This window comes from Phragmites australis, chromosome 13 (genome assembly GCF_958298935.1).
Source record: "Phragmites australis chromosome 13, lpPhrAust1.1, whole genome shotgun sequence".
Taxonomy (NCBI): Eukaryota; Viridiplantae; Streptophyta; class Magnoliopsida; order Poales; family Poaceae; genus Phragmites; species Phragmites australis.
Window position 1 is genome coordinate 21,376,655 of NC_084933.1, and position 18,933 is coordinate 21,395,587.

At 45.7% G+C, this 18,933-nt stretch overlaps 2 protein-coding genes and 1 pseudogene across 3 annotated transcripts; 1 reads left to right on the top strand and 2 right to left on the bottom strand.

Moving 5' to 3' along the window:
* The first annotated feature begins 3,375 nt into the window (after nucleotides 1-3,375).
* On the top strand, nucleotides 3,376-5,218 carry LOC133888792 (ATP-dependent 6-phosphofructokinase 2-like; annotated as a pseudogene).
* Nucleotides 5,219-6,154: 936 nt separating this feature from the next.
* On the bottom strand, nucleotides 6,155-8,313 carry LOC133888753 (BTB/POZ domain-containing protein At2g24240-like). The gene has a single exon (XM_062329101.1). It carries the CDS (start codon nucleotides 7,962-7,964, stop codon nucleotides 6,618-6,620), a length of 1,347 nt encoding a protein of 448 aa, XP_062185085.1. The 5' UTR covers nucleotides 7,965-8,313; the 3' UTR covers nucleotides 6,155-6,617.
* A 2,067-nt stretch (nucleotides 8,314-10,380) lies between these two features.
* LOC133888079 (sister chromatid cohesion protein PDS5 homolog C-like) lies at nucleotides 10,381-17,784 on the bottom strand. Of its 2 annotated transcripts, none has more exons than XM_062328192.1 (14): nucleotides 17,277-17,784; nucleotides 16,456-16,659; nucleotides 16,200-16,381; nucleotides 15,568-15,694; nucleotides 15,303-15,488; nucleotides 14,695-14,736; nucleotides 13,881-14,615; nucleotides 13,048-13,140; nucleotides 12,878-12,960; nucleotides 12,435-12,486; nucleotides 12,165-12,233; nucleotides 12,061-12,095; nucleotides 11,329-11,400; nucleotides 10,381-11,239 (listed from the first exon to the last, which is right to left on the bottom strand). In XM_062328192.1, the coding sequence occupies exons 1-14, from the start codon at nucleotides 17,415-17,417 to the stop codon at nucleotides 10,774-10,776; spliced, it is 2,487 nt and encodes an 828-aa protein (XP_062184176.1). In that variant the 5' UTR covers nucleotides 17,418-17,784; the 3' UTR covers nucleotides 10,381-10,773. The 2 variants fall into 2 exon arrangements, with proteins under 2 accessions (XP_062184176.1, XP_062184175.1); XM_062328191.1 differs by having other exon boundaries at nucleotides 10,381-11,245; nucleotides 17,277-17,782.
* Between the last annotated feature and the right edge of the window lie 1,149 nt (nucleotides 17,785-18,933).

Sequence of the window (18,933 nt, forward strand, 5' to 3'; positions counted from 1 at the left end):
AAAGCACTGGGTGTTTTGGCCGTGCTTTGTTGGCGAGGGGTCGGGGGAGAGGCGTGTACCGGCCGTGCCGATTTATAGCGGGGAGGTGGGCCACCCAGGCGTCCGGGCGTGGCAGGCTTGCTGGCAGGTACCCGGACGGCCGGGACGGACAACCTTCCAGCCGAGCTGAGGCTTTAGGGTTCGCTGCCCTCGCGGCTGCCATGAGGTGGGCGCTCAGCGACGGCGACGGTGAGGTAGCTCTGATCGGCATCGCTGGCCAGGCTAGCAAGGCTGGCTGGCGTGAGTGAAGTGGCCAAACGTACGGGAGAGGGAATTAGGTGCTTGGTGGGGTTACTCCAGGCGATAATGGCATTAATAAAATGGAGGGCCAGCAGGGTCTTGACACGGAGCACATGCCTTGCCAGTGATCATCCCACTGTTAAACAATCCTAACTGTATTTTCTTTATTTAATTACTTTGGAGTTTAAAGGAACGAGAATCCTTTTCTCAAAAGAAACAAGAATCACGAAAAGATTCGATTGGAGATGACGTTAAATCTAGAAGAAGAAAAAAAGTGAGATCACACATTATTCACATCCACACGACGTGGAAGGGAGACGTGGCCAGTTCGAGTCCGGGCAATCAAAAGGGATCCAGCTAACACCGGTACTCATTTGATGTGTAAATTTAAGCGAGATTATGCGACTGATTAAGTTGCAGAAGAGCAAGGGATGCAATGCGACAGGCCGGGCTGCCGCAAACGTATGACAGTACGACCTGCTGTGGAAATCTGCGCTGTGGAAATCTGCGACGGTGTGGTTGTTGCGCTGCAGTGATATGACAGTACGACGCCGTGCGCGCGCTGGTGGATCGGCGCCGGCACCGAGGCCGGTGAGGCAGCCGATGAGCGGCATGCCTCCCCCGTGGATTTCTTTTCCTGGGGCGTGCGACTGCTGCGACTCCCAGAGCAAACAGTGCCTTTGCTAACCGTTCCGCTTCGACCAAGATAATGCCAGAGCTCCATATAGGCATGCATGCCATGTACCTTAGGCCCGGTACAAGCACGGAGTTCTTACGGAAACTGCTTCAGAGAGTTTAAAACTACTCCCTCTGACGTCCATTTGGATATGAACACAAGAATTATGGAACTTCTGTAATAATCCTATTTTCTATTAATTATTGTTAGAGTTAAGGTGGATGATAAGCTTATTTTTTTTATTATGATGCCTTTAAATGGGGACGGACATGAAAAAATGAAGTAAAAATATGCATTGAAGCTATGATAGCCTTATATGTGGTACATTTGGGAGAAAATTATATGAACTTATATTTAGAATCCAAGGTAGTACTCTAGTTTTCAAACAGATTTTAGATGAGAGGTGACTTAAATCTTGCAAAACTTGGAGAGGTGTTTAGACTACCCTCAATACACTGTATCATGTTGCTATAGCAAAGATTGTCACGTCATAATGAGAGTAATAAATTTCAATGCACAATATCGTGTTGCTATATCCCAGACGAGCCAATCAATTAATTGTTGCATGTTTGATCAAATGTACCATATGACTTTTATGACCACTTCAATCATTGTACGTGACAAAATAGAGTACATTATGAAATAACATCATTCAAACTATGCCTATATTATTTCACCTAGCTACGTCCAAACTTTTGCTAAATATGCTCAACCAATTCTTTTTGAAGTTGGATATGAATTGGGCGAGCTCGAATATTGGAATTTTTCTTGAGTACTTGTTGAAATGATGCGGGGATACCATCTCTAGAGATTTTTTGGTGGTTGAACAATTGATGTGCTTAGAGCCGCATTTAGGATATTTTTGTTTTAGTTTTAGATTGTGATAATCCAGTCTAGTTTGTAGTTTTTGTGGTAACCTTTTCTTTTTGGATCATGGATTTTGAAATTTTGTAGTATAACTTGACTTGTGAATTGTGATAATCAGTTTTTATATTATGACTGCTCGGTTTTTTTATAGGGTATAATTTATAATCATAATAAAAAATAAATAGGGTCTCAAATTCAGATTTTCGTCAGCATCTCTTTCTATCTTCAACAGAATGATGCAAGCTATCATTATTTTCTCTAGATCTCCCCAGTCATACAAACATGCCGGTCAACTCAAATACAAAAACGTTTTTCCAAAACTCCAAATGCCCTTTTTTCCAGTGCAGTACTAGCATGTGCACACTATTTCGGTTGGTTCTTGAGTCCAGGTCCACCAAGAACTAGCATGAAAGCTTTTCCCACCTCTCCTGAATAGCGCCTCGTCCATCATTTGACCATCGGTCATCGGACATCTCACTTCCATGAATTTTAACTGTTCGACTCCATCAACCAAATGGCTGATCGATGCCTTAAGTCGCTGCCATTGTTGCTTTAGTTGGTTCATATCTCTTCTACGGTCGACTGGGGTGTTGCTGTTGTACTCATCAGTAACATCACCCCAAAATTTGTCGTTCTTCTTGCCGTTGCCATCAATTGGGTCGTTCGAATTATTCGATCAAGCACTGTACAGATAGTTAATTATTTAAATATCATTAAATATCTGTGCAGTCTGAGTTTATAAAAAAGAGTTGTAAGCGAACCGATAGCCAATCTAACTTCATCATGTGACCAATACATTCTCTTGGAGCTCCTCCCAGGCTCCACATCGTTCTCATCGTCAACGTCAATGGTCACCTTCTCTTTCTGTTTTATGGAGGCCCTTTGGCCAAAGGCACTGATGGTGATGGAGTCCCTTCAGCAATCGGTGTTGGTGGTGGCGAGAAAGAACCCAAGTTCGGAGGAACTCCAACAAAATGAGATTTTTCTGATGGCTGAGGACCTTGAGTGAATGGAGGAAACTAGTCTGATTGGCGTGCTTATGCCGTGTTTTTTTTTCCACAACGTATGACAAAAGAAGACTAAAAAATCGGATTCACCAATATATGAATTTATCAATATTTAACACATTCACTTAATTATATAGACAACAATAGTACTTTTATGCATGCACATAATTTTAGCACGTAGACAACAGTAATACAAAACTAACAAAATTTGTTTCATATTTTTTTAGTTTTATATATTTTTCTTTGCATTTTAGATTACTTCAGTCAATTTATCAATATAACTAATATTCCTTTCGATACTTTTTGGAATTTTTTTTAAAAAAATTATATTATATGTATAAATATATGTATGCATATATATACATATGTATGTATATACATATATATACATATACATATACATATATATATATCCGTATATCAATACATACACATGTATGGAGCCCACTGCTACAGTATCTACAGTCCCAGACCACCGAGAGGGTCCGAAATCTTGGCTCGATAATATATGTTATAGACGTCAGTTGTGTGATGGGCTGGCGCTTCCCTGGTCCGGACTGGCGCTCGCCTGGACGGGCTGGGCCTGGGCAAGCCGAAGGGTTTCAAAAGAAAGACACACCACCAGACAAAGGCATCGAACAACACACATCAAACCGGTCTTCTTCTTCCTGGCATCTCTCCCATTTCCCCCCTTACCTACTGTTCTTCTTCCACCTCTGGATCATCCTTCTCTAGCTTCTAGAACCTTCTCTAGCTCATTCCTTCTCTAAGGTTGCTAACAACTGGTATAAGAGCCGTTCAATCCATAGGATTTAGCATGGAGATGGAGTGGAAGCTTGACGCCCGCCACATGTTCGATGAAAAGCCTATAAGTAACTGGAGGCCACCAAGCCGCGTTCTCGAAGTCACCGTTCGCCGGGTTCGTTATTCCATCACTGAGAAGGTGCTTCGTCAAATGTTTTTTGCATTTGGGGTGGTCGAGGAGGTGTACGTGTGTGAGGGAGCAGATTGTGTGGTGGCTCCTGTTGTGTTCCGATCAAGGCATGAAACTACAGACGCTTATGGGAGCTTCTACAATGGTTGCTATCAACTCGACATCCATTAGGGCGTCCAGGAGCCCGACTCCATCACCGACACAAACAGTCGCACCACCGTGGCGTCGCTCGAAGCCGAAACCGCGCCCCAACCACGTCGCGAGGTGGCGGACAAGGAGGTGGGAGTGGCCGCCGGCGGAAGGATGCACGCGTCGTCGGCTCCGGTGCCGCCGAAGCCGTCCAGCAAGAGCAGCGCGCTCTCGCCGCGGCACATGCCGCGTTCACCGAGGCGCCGGGCGACGGCGCGGACTACATCGGCCGCCTCTCGGACGCGCTCGTGCTTGACATGTTCGCCGCGCCCAGGTTCGACACAGTAGTCCGGGAGCTCGTCGTGGGTCTCTGGGAGCTCTACGGTGTGCACGACGTTTTCGGCGTGCGGAACGGGTACCGCAGCGTCTACCCCGAGGAGTCCCTGCCCTTCGAGCCGGCCATGGTGCACCACTGGCACAAGGTCGGGGTACCTTGCTCTGCACGTTGCGCGGTGGCTTCGACCTCGCCCGCGCCGTCGACTCCGAGGGCCTCCAGCGCAAGATCGATGAATTGGCGTCATTCTCCGACTCGCCCGCGCTGTCGGTGACCCGCATCCTGTACAGCGACAAGGATGTGCAGGCTCAGAGATATATAAAAGGGATAATTAATCATCTTGGGCTTGCAGCTTGCTGTTCGAGAAGATGCTGTTGGCAACATCATCAACCGCTCGTTCGGGTTCCACACCGCAGCGGAATCGGCGCAGCACGCCATCGCCGCCGGGCACGTGGAGGCCTAGAGCGCGGTGCATGGCGTGGGTCTCTCCAAGCTCATGGGCCGGAGCATGGGCCGGAGCATGGGCCACATCGCGCTGCACGCCACGCTGAGCAGCCCCGACGTAGTCTGCTGCCTCATCCCCGAGGACTGTTCGAGTTCCTGTACCACCGCATCAAGAAGAACGGCCACGCTGTGGTCGTCGTCGCCCAGGGCGCCGGGCAGTGCCTCATCCCTCGGGCCACCGACGCGCAGCAGCAGCGCGACGAGTACGTCCGGCAACCCGGCGTTCCTGGACGTGGGCACGTGGCTGATGACCAAGCCAAGGGCGTGGTGGGCGAAGGAGCACGCGGGGGAGCTATTTACGGAGAAGTACATCGACCTGACGTACATGATCCGTGCCGTGCCGGCGAATGCCGCGGACAACCTGTATTATTACACACTTCTCACGCACGCGGCGATCCACGGCGTGATCGCTGAGCGGCAGGATCCGCGCGGTGCGACGATAGTGGCTTGGGTGCAAGCTGTAATTTAAGGTCCTGCCTAGTAGTTACTTGGGCAATTTTGGCTCAATTCTTATCTGAATTTTGAGTCGTACGCTCCGTTCGATCAATGATAGACCGTTTCTTTCTCCTTCAACTCGACTCCGTTCTGCTCGATCTCACCCGCCGTCGGCACACTCGCCCCCACCCCGTCCTGCCCTCCTGTCGCGTCTCCGATGGCTCTCCATCGTCGGATCCGTCTCCGCAATCCTCTCTCTCTAACCCCTCTCGTTTTGATGCCCCTGCCGCTAACCCTCCCCACCGGGCGTCCTTCACCACCCCGACCGGCGACGCCCTCGCCACCTTACCGCACCGTCCACCAACCGCCTCCTCCATTGAGCCAACCTCTCTTCCCAACACCTCTTTCTAAGCTCGGGAACCCCGAACCTCAGCCCTAAAATCCTGAAACTCTAACCTCTCAGCCTCATCAGAGCTCGTTGGAAAGGGAGTATCTCAGAGTGAATCTCTGCCGCCGAAGCTGCAGAAGAAGGGCTTGTCGAAGGTGGAGAAGACAGCCATTGCTCACCCGAGAGGGAGAAAGTGAGGTGGAGAGGGAGAATAAAAAAATCGAGTGAGAGCTCACCCAGACAAGTTATAGCAATCCCGAAAGCAAAAGCTCACCCACTCGCTTCTCCACAGGTTTCCCCAGCATGGGGTGCAGCCTGCAGGAGTTGCTCACCGATGGATGATGAAGCTGCCTCACACTGGGAGCACCAGTCCGAGGATGCTGCCACTGCTGAGACTGCTGAGAAACAGAGCAGAAACCATGTGCCTAGAAAATGGTTTGTTTGCATTGGTTTTTAGCTTCTTTCAGGAGTGAGATCTTGACTATTTCATTCAAGGAATCGCGGATCAAGAAATATTGGAATGGCAAAACTGTCGTTATGCTAATGATTTGGAATGGCAGGCCTGCTGAGTGGTGCTCACCTGAAATGCAACCGACATTATTGGACCTCGCCATTCAGCGCAGACGGAGGGAATTTTCCGTGCTTAAACATTCGCGTACTTAGTTGAGAATCCACATGTGATGATTTTGACGGAACAACATCTGACGCCGACAGCAGATGCCCATATGTTCGACAATCCACAGTGTATTTCTACTCATTCACAGTGCTCTGTAAATAACAATATCGAGCAGTGCAATTGTGCAAAGGCAAGAAAAATCAGTAACAGTCGGCATGTGCCGTGTAGAAATTAGAAATGCACTCGAATGCACTTCTCTTGTCCGTGTTAGAAAGGAATTTAGGTACATTGTCCGACCATTTCTCTAAGCTCAAAATTTACAAAGTATTCAGTGTGCAGAAACCATTCTGAGTTTTTTTTTTTCCTCTGTTAAGTAAGCATTTGCAAGTTGCAATGCAAGAACAAAAGTACAAAAGGTACAGAACAAGTCTCAAGTACACAACGATGGTCAGATGATCGGCGGCGGTGGCGTCTCCCAGACGTCAAACACATTCTCCTCGTTGTGCAGGGCGAAGAGCCGGTCGCCTCCGATAGAGAAATCGCAGATGGCGCCGCCGTGGCTCCTCCGCAGCGTCGACGTGAGGACGTACTCGGGGCCGCTGAACACGGAGATGCTGTCGTTCATGGACGAGAAGAGCTGCCCGCCGTGCGTGGCGAGCTTCGGGTAGCAGCTCTCTTCGCCGGGCACCTTCCGGTTCATGAGCTTGCTCCGGGAGCTCCACCGCACGCCGCCGGCGCTGCTCCTGAGGTCGAGGAAGCCGAGGTCGTCGTACTGGTTGATCACGCAGACCGACCGCGACCGCTCGTCCTCCATGGCTATGGCGTGGAGCACGCGCTTGTCGTCGAGCGATGCGGCCGTGCCGGCGTCCGACCACGACCAGGCCACGTTCTTGTCCCGGAAGTCCAGCAGGCCGATGAAACAGTTGTCCGCCTTGGGGAACAACGTGGCCACCATGAGCGCGTTCGTGGAGTCCAGCCACTGGAGCTTGTCTGCGTCGCCCAGGGCGCAACCGGGGGGCTCGTAGAAGAAGTCGGCCTGCTCGCCGGTGGCGCGGTCCCAGACGCCGATGCCGTACTCGTTGAGCCGGCCTTTGCAGCTGGCGAAGATGCTCGAGTCCTGGTCGAACGCCAGCGCGCCGGCGGTGAAGGACTTGACCTGCCGGTCGTGCGCGACGCGGAAGCGGTGGCGGAGTTCGCCGGAGACCGCGGAGAACGCGGCCATGCCGCCGTCGCACTTGCCGAGGCGCTCGCGGGCTGCGATCAGGAGCGTGCCCGAGTCGAGGTAGGCCGCGTCGTTGACCTGCGAGTGGTCGTGCGAGACCGGCCGGCGCTCGTCGAGCATCCAGTTGTACACGCGCACGGCGCCGCCGTGCGCGACGCAGCACCCACCGTCGGGCGCGGCGCGGATGGCCGTGCCGTCCCCGGGGGCGCGGCCGGGCACGGACGCCGCGAGGCGGAGGCGGTCGCCGTCGAACGCGCCCCACCGCGCGGCGCGGACGTGGTCGAGGAGGCCGTAGTAGAGCGCCTCGCGGTAGAGCAGCTTCTCCGGCAAATGCGGCGGCACGTGGAGGCTCCCCGTGCGGAGCAGGTCAAGCAGCACCGCGAAGCACGCCGGGTTGCGGTCGATGAAGTACTCGGCGACGCCGCTGCTGGAGGAGGACGACGACGAAACGTTCCAGGAGGAGTCGAGCAGCGCTCCGAGCATGGTGTCGCGGCCGGCGTTGGCGAGCGTAATGGTGGTCGTCTCGAACACCTGCCCGGCCACGTTGAACCGCACGCGCCCACCGCCCGCCATCGGCTCTATCGCCGCCAAAGAAGCGATCTTTAGACCATCCCCGCGCAGCGCCGGAATCGCCTCCCAATCTCGGATCGATTCTGCGCCAGGAAGACAGGAACCGGGTGAATTCCGCGGCGAATCCAGTGGGGAATTGTACGAGTGAGTCCGCTGTATCGGGGGTTGGGGCGGAAGGTGAGAGGCGGCTTGGGTTAGATGGCAGCGGGTATATATGAGCTACTAGTATCGAATGGAAGTGCAAGTATCTACTTCTACTTGATTAGCTCACGGTTGGTGCGTTATAATAAAAATATAAAAAATGAGTGTGATAATATGGAGCAAAAATTTAAATATAAAGATATCGATGTATTATACGAGCTTCGTCGAACGTTTATATCAGAGTAATTTTGTAAATATTTTTAGATAGAGATTAAAAAAAAGAGATTATCTGTTAATTTTTTATTTATTTTATTAATAAAATGAATCTTATATTTGTAGCCGGTAACGAGACGGTTGGCTGCAGGATAAAGACGGATAAAAAAATAGGTAAATTATTAAAATTTTAGAGATTTTTATTAAATGAAACAAGAGTAAATAAAACTAATTTATATTTTATATATTAGCGATTTATGGCGATAATGGTGATTTGGAGGTGGGGAGTTAAGAGAAGAGCGGATGAGGACAGGACGGGCGGGGGAGATGAGTTGTGATGTTGCTTTGACATGACGATAGTGTGTCTAATCGGAAGCACAATTCTTCGGTTTTCACTAGATGCGGACGCCGATTTTGAGCCATCTAAGGAAAAAAAAACGCCTACTTTACTACAGTACAAGTAGGTAGTAATCATCTTCTATCATGGGTGGATCTTCTAGGGTGTGGAGGGCTTAAGCCCCTTACTGTGTTGATGCACTTGAAAGCTCCCTAAAAATTTTAGCAGGTTATTGAAAAGTTGAACAGCGCAAGCTGACAGTGGTCGACACAAATCGTCCAGCTCTTCTAAGATTTTGTGTTGGATCTGTCACAGTCTATTATACTGATAGGGTTACAGCTCCAAATGATATTGTTGATCATAAGAGCATGAATAATACTAAGTGTTTAAAGAAGAAAAGTGTTAAATATCTATATAAAATTTTAATTTTCAATACAAATAAATATCATAGATGTTTAAATATGATTAATTATCTCGTTAGTAAGCAGCGATGCCTAAGTAAGTATATTATACTCCGTATAAACACCTATACAAGTACGGTTAGAAAAACGAACAGCTAGGAGTGCTCGTCGATGTGAAATAGACTCGCGCACGTTTGACTAACAAGGATTCACGTAGCTCGACCAGGGAGGGTAGCTGCAACCGTGCAACCGCCCAGACGTGGCGACGGACTGGCGTGCAAAACTCACCGCACTGGATCTCACGTCGGAGCACAGAAATTCCCGCCGCATTAACTGACGTGCGGGTCCCAAACATCCTTGTGGCCCACACGTCCGTCGCCAAACTCCGTGCAGTTTCCGACCGGAAGTCAGCCGGCTCTCTCCAATCATCCCCGCCTAGTTTCGCGCGGTTTCTTTAATCTGTCCTGGTCTCCGCTGACCTGACCCTGAATCTTCCGGCCTGCTCCTGTGCGAGGTAGGCTCGTCGACGGTAGACCGGCGCGCGTCCTTCGTAGTGGCTTTTGCCGCAGGCTCCAGGCTCCCACCGGTGTCTGAACTCTGTAGTGGCTGGAATGGCGCGGTGCGGCGAGGAAGATGGCGAACACACAGTACAAGAGCCAAGACAACAAATCAGTACGGCCACGCACGCAATGCAGTTCATGAGCATATATGCCCAAGCCCACATCTGCACAAATGCTTATGGATAATAATTAATAAAAACAGAAGCAATGGGGAGAGCTCCCTCCGAGCTTTCGAAAAAGAAAAAAGAAAACCAGTGGAACCGCAGGACCTTCTCACGCACAGTAGGCATTCCTATGCAAGAGTATCATCCAGTCACCAACAGTTGTACAAGATGTAAAATCGCCACCAAGCAAGAACAGAAGAACGACAAAGGCAGCATGCTTCGTTTTTTTTTTAAAAAAAAGACAAAGGTAGCATGCGGGAACAGAAGCACTTCTGAATGGTGTTGGAAAATTAAAATGTACTCCTATGCATGATAGGTTATGATACTGCATACAGCAATCAACTCACTGTAATATCAGAATGCAAGATAAGGTATCAGTGGTCTATATACAGTCGCCACAAAACAGGTAGACAGCAAGGTTGAGCTAAGAGTTAAAAAAGATAACAACTAACTTCTAGTTAGTACCTGAAAGCAGCAGAATAAGGCAGATGGTAACAGGTTAGATACCTGAACAGAGCACAGTAAGAAAAAATCGTACCTCGAAAAATAAAACGATAAGAAAAAATAATCTGAAATCATCGGACGCACAAGGCACTCAGGAACGATGATAACTTGGCGTTCCTTTCTTTGGCAAAATTCACTTCTTAAACAGCCTGGGGACAGGAAACCCAATTACATAGCATGTTTTTTGGCAGCAGGTAACCCAGCTACATTAAAATCTGATAAGACTTAAATCCACAGCAAGCATGAAAATCCATTTTCTGCCAGATGCTTAATAGCCCGTGGAAAGGAGTAAAAGTAACGCCTAACCTTACAGTTGCTATTGAGAGTTCAAGACTACTACAACTACTAGCTGCTTCATGATGGTCAATCACCACACGACCTAGCAGGTAACTGGTCCAAGGAATAGAAGCCATACATGGCATGCCTCGTGCCAACATCTTGAGACTGTCAGGGGGTGGAATCCCCTGAGAAGAGCCGCACAGCTCAGAGCATCTAGTTGTGGTTCTTTCTTCTGCGCTTCTTTCCAGTAGAAGCTTTAGTAGACCCCTGCTCCTCCGATGACTCACCTTCTTTCTCCTTCGGCTTCCTTTTGGTTGAAAGACCATTTGTCTTGGATCCATCAATAGCTTCACTGGATTTCAGTTCATCTTTTGAATCCTGGTCTTCACTGCCAGCCTCATCCTTTGACTTGTCAGCACTTCTAGTGCTACCAGCCTCATCTTTGTCGCTTGCCATGACAATAGCATCCTTGTCACTTGCTTTGACAATAGCATCCTTAGTCTTGCTGGTGGATCGAGAGGGCCTTGCACCTTCCTTCTTAAGGTTACTGCCAGTCTTGGGTGTCTCTTGAGTATCCTTCTCCGCACTTTTTCCCTTCTGTCTGGCTGAAGTCACAGGGCTATTGCTGGAGCCCACACCTTTTGGACGCCCTCTCTTCTTGGGAAGATCCCTATCATCACTGCCACTGTGCAGAAAGCAAATTTTAGTTTAACATAAGCTACAGTGTTCGTGATGCATCAAGATGACACATCCATATCAAACACTAACCTTTTAGGTGTTCCTGTTTTCCCTTCCTTCGTTTGCTGGCGCAAAATCCCTTTAGTTCTTCTGCCACGTGGCCTGGTCAAAATAAGCAGGAACTCGTAGTCAAATAGATGACACCTTTTGCATAGGGATAACAGCTAAACAGTGAACAAGACTGGAGTTGGGGTATCAGATAACCTTGGCCTAGTACAGTGGGGGGGGGGGGGAAGAAACAGGAACAGAAGAGCCAAAAGTTGATCAATTGAAAGTAAATATGCAGATGTATAGTAAAAAGCAACACTATCAACAAATCAACTTCCGAATTTAAATTTGCAGGTCACAGCTAAAGTAGCTACAAGACAAGACATATACAAAAGAATAGTCTATTTCGGTTGACCTGAAGAGGCATGCTAGAAAAGTTAAATTGGAGATAAAGAGACAGGCACAAAAAAGTGCTTCACCCAAAGCATAATCATAAAAAGACAAATATTGGTGCTTAGAAAAATCAATCTTATGCATGCTACAGCTGCTTTGTTGAGTTTAAGTTTAGTAACCCTGTTAATGTAAGGACTAAGAATCTAATTCAAGAAACTTGAGTACAAGTCACTTAATATATGAGGTGGGGAAGACCGAAGAGTGCAGTTGTGTAGGAATTGTCATCAGAATCATACACATTGTTTTAAAGTTCTGGCATAATTACATTTGTCATATAAACATTGAATACATAGAAGGTGTAAAATAGAATGTCTTGCTTACGTATCAGATGGTGCATCAGGATAGCTGTTTTGCTCCTGCAGGATAGTGGACGAATCAGAAAGGAACAAAGGAGGATATAACTGCATCAAGCTTCATGGACATACCTCAGTAATGAATTCCCACTTCTCATTCTTGAGCAGTAGTACCTCAGTATCACCATCGTCATAGGCAACCTGATTACAAACAAGAAAGTGTCCAAGTGTCAAGCAATCATTTTCTTACTATAACAAAGCCTCTTTTTGTCCAAAGCAACCATTTTCTTAAGGAAAACAAAAGAGTACTATAGTAACTAGTACTGTTTCAGAGTTCAGGCAGGCCAAAGTAATAAGTGAAGCATGCAAAACTGTAGATAAAGCCTGTTTATGAATGTGCACCTTGTGCTTTTTTGAAGAAGCATCAAATGACTTGACAACACCATCATAGAACCTGCAAGGCAAGAAACAGTTTCAAAACCATCCAAACAACATGGCAGCATAACTCATGGAGAAAGTAGCATATTCTATGCATAGTTATCAAAAAGAAGATTTAAGGAAAGGCAAATAAACAATTGGCGTATAGATCCAACCTGAAGGAACTAATGATCTGTATATTCAGAAAAAAAAAACAAGTGACTTGCCCTTGAGAAAATAGTAATGCATAATATAACCAAGAAAGTTGTCTGTACTAAAATATAGCACACCTATTAGCAATCAAGGACTTCTTTTTGGAATATGTTTAGCACAGTCAATGAAGCATCAGGGCAATAAAGAGCTCTATATTAACCATTGTTAAGAACACTCTGCATATAAGAAATACAAATGATGATCACCATGCTTACATTTTGTCATCAGGCCACCAAACTTTAATTCTTGAGCCAACAAGGTTTTCATCAAGAATTTTATTTTTCTTTGACAGTGAGGCCTGCAAACAAAAAGGAAAAAGCTGACAAACTGAAATGAAAATGAAGTCGAACAAGACAAAGCACCGTATGTAATCAGGTATACATACCTCTTCAGCTTCCTGCATACGTTTCCTTTTTGACCCCTCACTGTCCTCTTGTTGACCTTTTGTTTTATCTGTCTTGCTCGCCGACACCATTTCCTGCATAATGATAATTAATAAGATGTAGTCGTTGTGGAAGACCAGATCAGATTTACATAGCATGCCAAAAAACTGTCATTGCAACCCCATTATAATTAATACTCCCTCCGTTTCGCAATATTTGTCCATAGCCTCAGGAGTATCTGTCTCAAATTGTTTGTCCATTGCGGTAATCAAGGATGCTTTATGATCTATTTTCCTGTTATGCCCTTGAGTGTATGTATGCATTTACTCCAACGTTAATGAGTTACTTGCTCTCATCCTTGTATTGATTAGGGGTAGCATGGTCATCTCATTGTATTTTTTCACTCGATTTCAGTATTTCTTGGTTTGTACGCAATGGTGGGCGTGGACAAACATTGCGAAACGGAGGTAGTACTTGTTAAATGCAACTGAATCCTTAAAAACTTCCACTGTGATTAGGAACATATTTGGCAATGGAATGCCATCACCAATTAGAAAACCATAGCAGTAAGTTAAACCATCTTAGACAGAGAAGTTCAAAAACATGATGACCTTCAACCGAAGGCGATAGAGATTACACATTTGAAAATTGCAATGAGTTCCAAGCCCCCTAGCAACCATGCAGTCACATTAAAACAGTAAAATCACTTAACCATGGAACCACAAATAGCCGCAAAAGAAAGCAGACCTTTGGACAATGATATGCAGGCATGGCTGACAAAAAAAGAAAGCAATTCAATACAGGTACTATAGCCTACTGAGAACAAGAAAATTACCTTCAAACTGGTATCCTCATCATCATCTTCATCAGAGAGGGGGTCTTCCTTTTGCAGCTTCAAACTGGCTTTCTGTTGCTTCTTCCGAGATTCTCCTTCACCAGCCTTTTTTGATGAAGACTCAGCAACATCTTTCGTCAGCCGCCTTGTAGCTCTTCCTCCAGAATCACTAACAAGGTCAAGCCTTTTGGATTCTAGGTCTGACCGCTGTTTATTTCCAGAAGGCTTTTTCTCCTGCGACTTTGCTGCAGGAGGCCGGCCTTGCCTTGGTTTATCCACAGCAGGCTTAGCATCAACAGGTTTTGATGTGCCATCAATAGCTCTATTGCCAGTCTCTGTTGGCTGTTCATCATCACCATCATTTGTCTCTGGGGATAACTCTCCAGATGCAACAAGACTCTCATTGTATTTAACAACGTTAGAATGTTCAGTAATCTCAGATACCATGTAAGAATCAAGCTTGGGACTTTTCTTTAAACTGAGATCACATGACGTTTCAGGTTCTGTGGTGACTGGATCTGACACTTCTTCATCACCAGATATCAGTTGATCAGAAATTTTGGCCTGCTCATCACCAGAAGGCAGTTCAGGCTTCTGTTCAGAAGCTGGTCCATCTGGGGACTTGACGTTGTCGACTGGAGCACCACCATTGCTAATGGCAGTTATAGGATTACTGCTTGGGCGAGTACCATCTTGTCCTGGGCAATTTACATCTTGCTCCAACTTTGAAGTTTCCTGAAACATAAGAAATATAAATTGTGGTAGCTACCTTACTTTCTAGAACTCCAGATACTGAACATCTGTAGCAGCATACCTGAGGTGACTCATCCCTCTCAGATATTTTACCTTCAACTGCCTGCACAACAAGAAGCCAGAGTAAGTTAGTACGCAGTTGAATATATACCAAGGAGAAAAATAATGGATCGTGCTACTGACATTACCAGATACCAACATGATTATACGTACCATAAAACATATTACCAACATATACCGTTGAATAATGCAAAGGAACTAGTACGTAACACAAAAGTTTCTTTGAAAATTCACATTTGATATATTTTGGTCATTATAGCCCCCACTCCAAACTGCAGGGTTTCAATATTCAGACCATATCCCCTTTTTGCGGAACGGCCTGAATTTTAAGCTAAGATATACTAGATCCTACATATAATAACCAAAGAATGCCTGTCAAAACAGTATATGCCCCATGTCCCTCTGCTACCAGTATCTCGATAACAGAAGAAATAGCACCCATCAAACAAGAAATATAGGTGAGCTGCCTTGCTCATTTGAATAATGAACATACATCTAAATTCGTATTGAGCATGCCATAAAATTAATTGACTCTTAAACGAACAAATTTCTAACATGTATGCACCAATCCTTAAATTGAACTTGTAATTTGTAGGTAATTTAACTAACCGTTCCAGACGCATCTGCATTGTTGTTTCCCGTGGCATCTGAAGCAACTGAGCACACCAATGTAACAATGTTGCTGTACTCATCTAAGGGAGTGTCTTTAAGCAACTCAATAAACACCGGTTTCAACTTGTCTTTGCAATTATCTACTACCCTCTCTGCAAGTCCAAAAGCTGCCGGAAGAGTTTCCTGGAAAGTCAAGTTCAAAAATTTAGCGAAGATGACGAGAACTATGTTGTTAATGCAAACAACATATGGATAAACTTACATGTGCTTCCTTTTTAAGGTTCTGAAGCAGGCACAATGCCAGTTCTGGAGTGACATTGTCACTCTCCTGAATTAAAAATATCATTATAGTTTCCACAGAGTAGATGATATTTTCTGAATGATTCATGCTGAAATAAATCAAAAAGGGAATGAGTGAAATGAGAAACAAACTTAAAGCTTTAAAAGAACATAAGCAGAACACACATATGCACTCAGCGCGCGCGGACCCAACGGGAACATATACAGGAACATACACAGGCAGTCTATAACCATAACCATCATAAATGTAATCTAATCAACGAGCAATTCCAACTCTAATCAATCAAAACGGGGGCACAACAACATTATCACCTTGATCCATTTGACAGAACTTTTAAAAATGACATGCTCAGTGTATGTCAGCAGAAGATAAACAGAACACACATATGCACACAGCACGCATACAACAGGAACAGACATACAGTCTATAACCAGAAGTCCATAACCAACATAAATTTAATCCAATCAATGAGCAATTTCAAAAGGGGGCCACAACATTATTGCCCTAATCTATTAGATAGAACTTTAAAAATATGAAAAACTCAGTGTATGAAGAAAATATGATACAAAATAAATGTGGGAGAAGTTTCATACGAGATGGCTTTGAAAAAATTACGGAACATGTCCACTATCAGATGGTCCAAGTCAAGATCCAACATCAGGACACAACACCGGACCCTTGCAACAGAATCAAGGATCGAAGCCCTCCTTGCAAAGGAGGGGCTGTCCATATCATCCAAGTCAGCAAAAGTCTCCACAATTCTCTTAAACACATCCTGGAATAAGGCAAGGAGCAATTATCAATACATATAGACACCACCATTTCATCCTGAGAGGGGCAAGACATCACCTTCATGATGTCATCATCATAGGGGGCCTCTGGAGCGGTGATCCGGGTAACTTCAGTTAAGCAAGAGGTAACAGCAACCTTGATGTCAGGATCAGGGTGCTCCAGAAGCTCCTTTGTAATCAAAGTAGCCATGGTGGGGCGAAGAGTGTTGAACGTGCTCTCTGGCGGGGACTGGCCCACCCTGACCAACCAGGTGTCCGCTTCCTGCACAAACAAACGAGCAGTTCCAACTCTAATCAATCAAAAGAGCAACCATTTCTCCAATCCTAAGCTAGATGAGCAACCGGTTAGGGCAGGCTTCGTATACAAGCCCCAAAAAACCTAAACGATTGCAACTCAAGTTCCATCTCTGTGGGAACCTACAACCTACTCAAAACCGCACACCTGATTGACAGGTACAACAAGAATTCCAACTCTATTCAATCAAATGAGCAACCTGTTCTCCAATCCTAAGCTAGATGAGCAACTGGCTAGGGCAAACTTCGTATACAATCCCCAAAAAAACCTAAACAGTTGCAAGTCAAGCTCCATCTCTGCGGGAATCTACACGAAACAACATGCCCCATTGACGAGTACAACAAGAATTCGAACTCTAATCGATCATACGAGCAGCCTTTTCTCCAATCCTATGCTAGATGAGGCCGGCTAGGGCAGATTTCGTAGACAGACCACCCAAAAAAAAAAAACTAAACGATTGCAACCCAAGCAACATCTCCTAGCCAACCTACTCGAAACCACACGCCCAATTGACGATTACAACACGAACAGAGATGATTGCTAGGGCGAACGAAAGCAATGGGTTTGACGGGGGCGGCGCTCACCTGAAGTAGCCTGAGCAACTCGTCTCTGTCCTGAGGGAGCGCAACGAAGCGCTGGCCGATGTCGCGCATCTGCCGCTCGGCCTCAGCATGCACTTCCGCCTGCGTCATCCTTGGGGCTGGAGGCGGCGCGTCCTCCACCATCGTTGGGGAGCGGGGGGGAGACCAGTCTGGGAGAGGAGGGGATTAGGGTTTCCGCGAGGGGGGTGGCGGCGACGGGGAGGACAGAGGGGAGGGAAGGTTTTATAGCCGGCGAGGGGGCGCCGGTGGCTGCGGCGGGGAGCAGGCGTTCACACCCGCCCCTTCCCTCTTCCAATTTTTCACCCCTCGCCGCCGTTCGAATCACGCAACGGGAACATCTGGTTTGGTCTGGGGTTTAGCAGGGGATGAGCTGTTGAGCGAGCGTTGTGAGCCAATCCCTTCCCACCTGTATCTGTATGCCAAAAATGCCTTCCAGAGAGAGGAGGTGGTGCCTCCGGTTTCAAATTCAGAGGATGGGGAGGGGAAAACTTGGCGGCAGGGTGTGGACGTATGGTTGCTTGCATGACTGACGGGTCGTTTAGATAGATTATGATTTTAAAGCTTTTAGCTAGTTGAAAGAATAGTTATGATTATTGATTTTGTTTATTAGTTTTTATAATAAATTTTTAGCTTCTTATTATATTCAAAAGCAAAAAAGCTAGTCAGAAACTGTTTTTCAGTTTTTAGTTATTTTAGTCATAACTGCTTCCTCAGTCAACTAAAAACCACTAAAAAACATGATTAGAAGCCAACCGTTTGGATAGCTTCTAACTTTTTTTTAAAAAAATAAACAAAAAAAAGCCTATCTAAATAGGAGTGAGTTTGGTCTGTATCGGTAAGTCAGACTCACCTTAGTCCTTAGCCAGGCTGAGTGCATATAGTAGTAATTTGTTTGATTGGCTCTATTCACTCAATCTGGTTAAGAAAAGATTATATTTTATTATCCACATGAGTATATGTTGTATGAGATTAAAATAAAAAAAATATTAATATGATGTTTATTTTTATATAAATACACTCTATAGTACTTAATTAACACTTATTTTAATTTAAAATGTACTAATATAAATTAATACTCACAACCATTATCTCTCATCTAAAAAATTCTCCCCCGTCTGCCACTCTTCGAGTGAGTAGGCACAACCATCAATAGCATTACATTATATTTATTCATCTTTTATGTAATATTATCAATAATCCCATCATAACAAACATACTCTTATATAATGGTAGACACAATGTGAAAACGGAAGCATACCTTCGGCTGGAATAACAATATGAAATATGTGACAAACCAGTATGATAGAGTTGGAGCCATGACAAATCGATGCATGTTGCTTGGTAACCATCTCATCTATTAACTTGATATTCAAAACAAATGAAATATCCTGATGCACTCCCCTTTAAGGAAAAGGAAAAAATACCGAAAGACAAATCAAATATATAGACCAAACATTTCAATCCACACCTACTTATATAAGTATGACCCTGCAGTTTTTGTGTGCCGTCTATTTGAAGAATTGTCTCATCAAATTTTAGGGATGATTTCTCTAATAGCATATTATTGATCTTTAACCACTCTTTTATATTATTCCATATCCAAGTAGCAATCTACATTCTAACTTCTTCCCCTGTATCA